Source organism: Penaeus monodon, chromosome 32 (assembly GCF_015228065.2).
Source record: "Penaeus monodon isolate SGIC_2016 chromosome 32, NSTDA_Pmon_1, whole genome shotgun sequence".
Lineage (NCBI taxonomy): Eukaryota > Metazoa > Arthropoda > Malacostraca > Decapoda > Penaeidae > Penaeus > Penaeus monodon.
The window spans coordinates 7,474,936-7,475,279 of record NC_051417.1 but is presented as its reverse complement, the minus strand read 5'-3'; the positions used below and the strand labels follow the sequence as shown (position 1 = coordinate 7,475,279).

Here is a 344-nt window from a genome sequence, read left to right as displayed (position 1 = left end):
CAACATCTTATTCACTATCATTATCCCTTTTTAATTTTTTTTCACTTTATCTATCGATCTATTCAATTTTCACATCTTTGCTTTAGTTTCCATACCACTTCGTTCCTTTTTTTTCCCCCACGGATCTTACCCTCTGTAGTAGGGAGGCGCCGGAACCGAAGCTGACGTTGTCCGCTGACCATCCATGCTCTTTCATTTTCCCGAGGATGGTGTCTGTGTAGGCAAGGAAAAGGTGTTTTTATTACAGTGTTGCTTAACGGTGTAATAAACTTTCCATGATCGGAGAAAAGTGCTTGGATTTAACACATCTCCAAAAGGCAGTTTTGACAGTATGGGAAAAAAAT

General features: G+C 39.5%; 1 protein-coding gene across 1 annotated transcript in view; it reads right to left on the bottom strand.

The window, feature by feature from the left end:
- Nucleotides 1-344, bottom strand: part of LOC119593412 (nicotinamide phosphoribosyltransferase-like) — a 16,380-nt gene that overhangs the window by 1,219 nt on the left and 14,817 nt on the right. Inside the window, exon 10 of the mRNA XM_037942342.1 lies at nt 131-213. Coding sequence (XP_037798270.1) covers nt 131-213 — 83 coding nt within the window. The remainder of the gene's footprint in view (nt 1-130; nt 214-344) is intronic.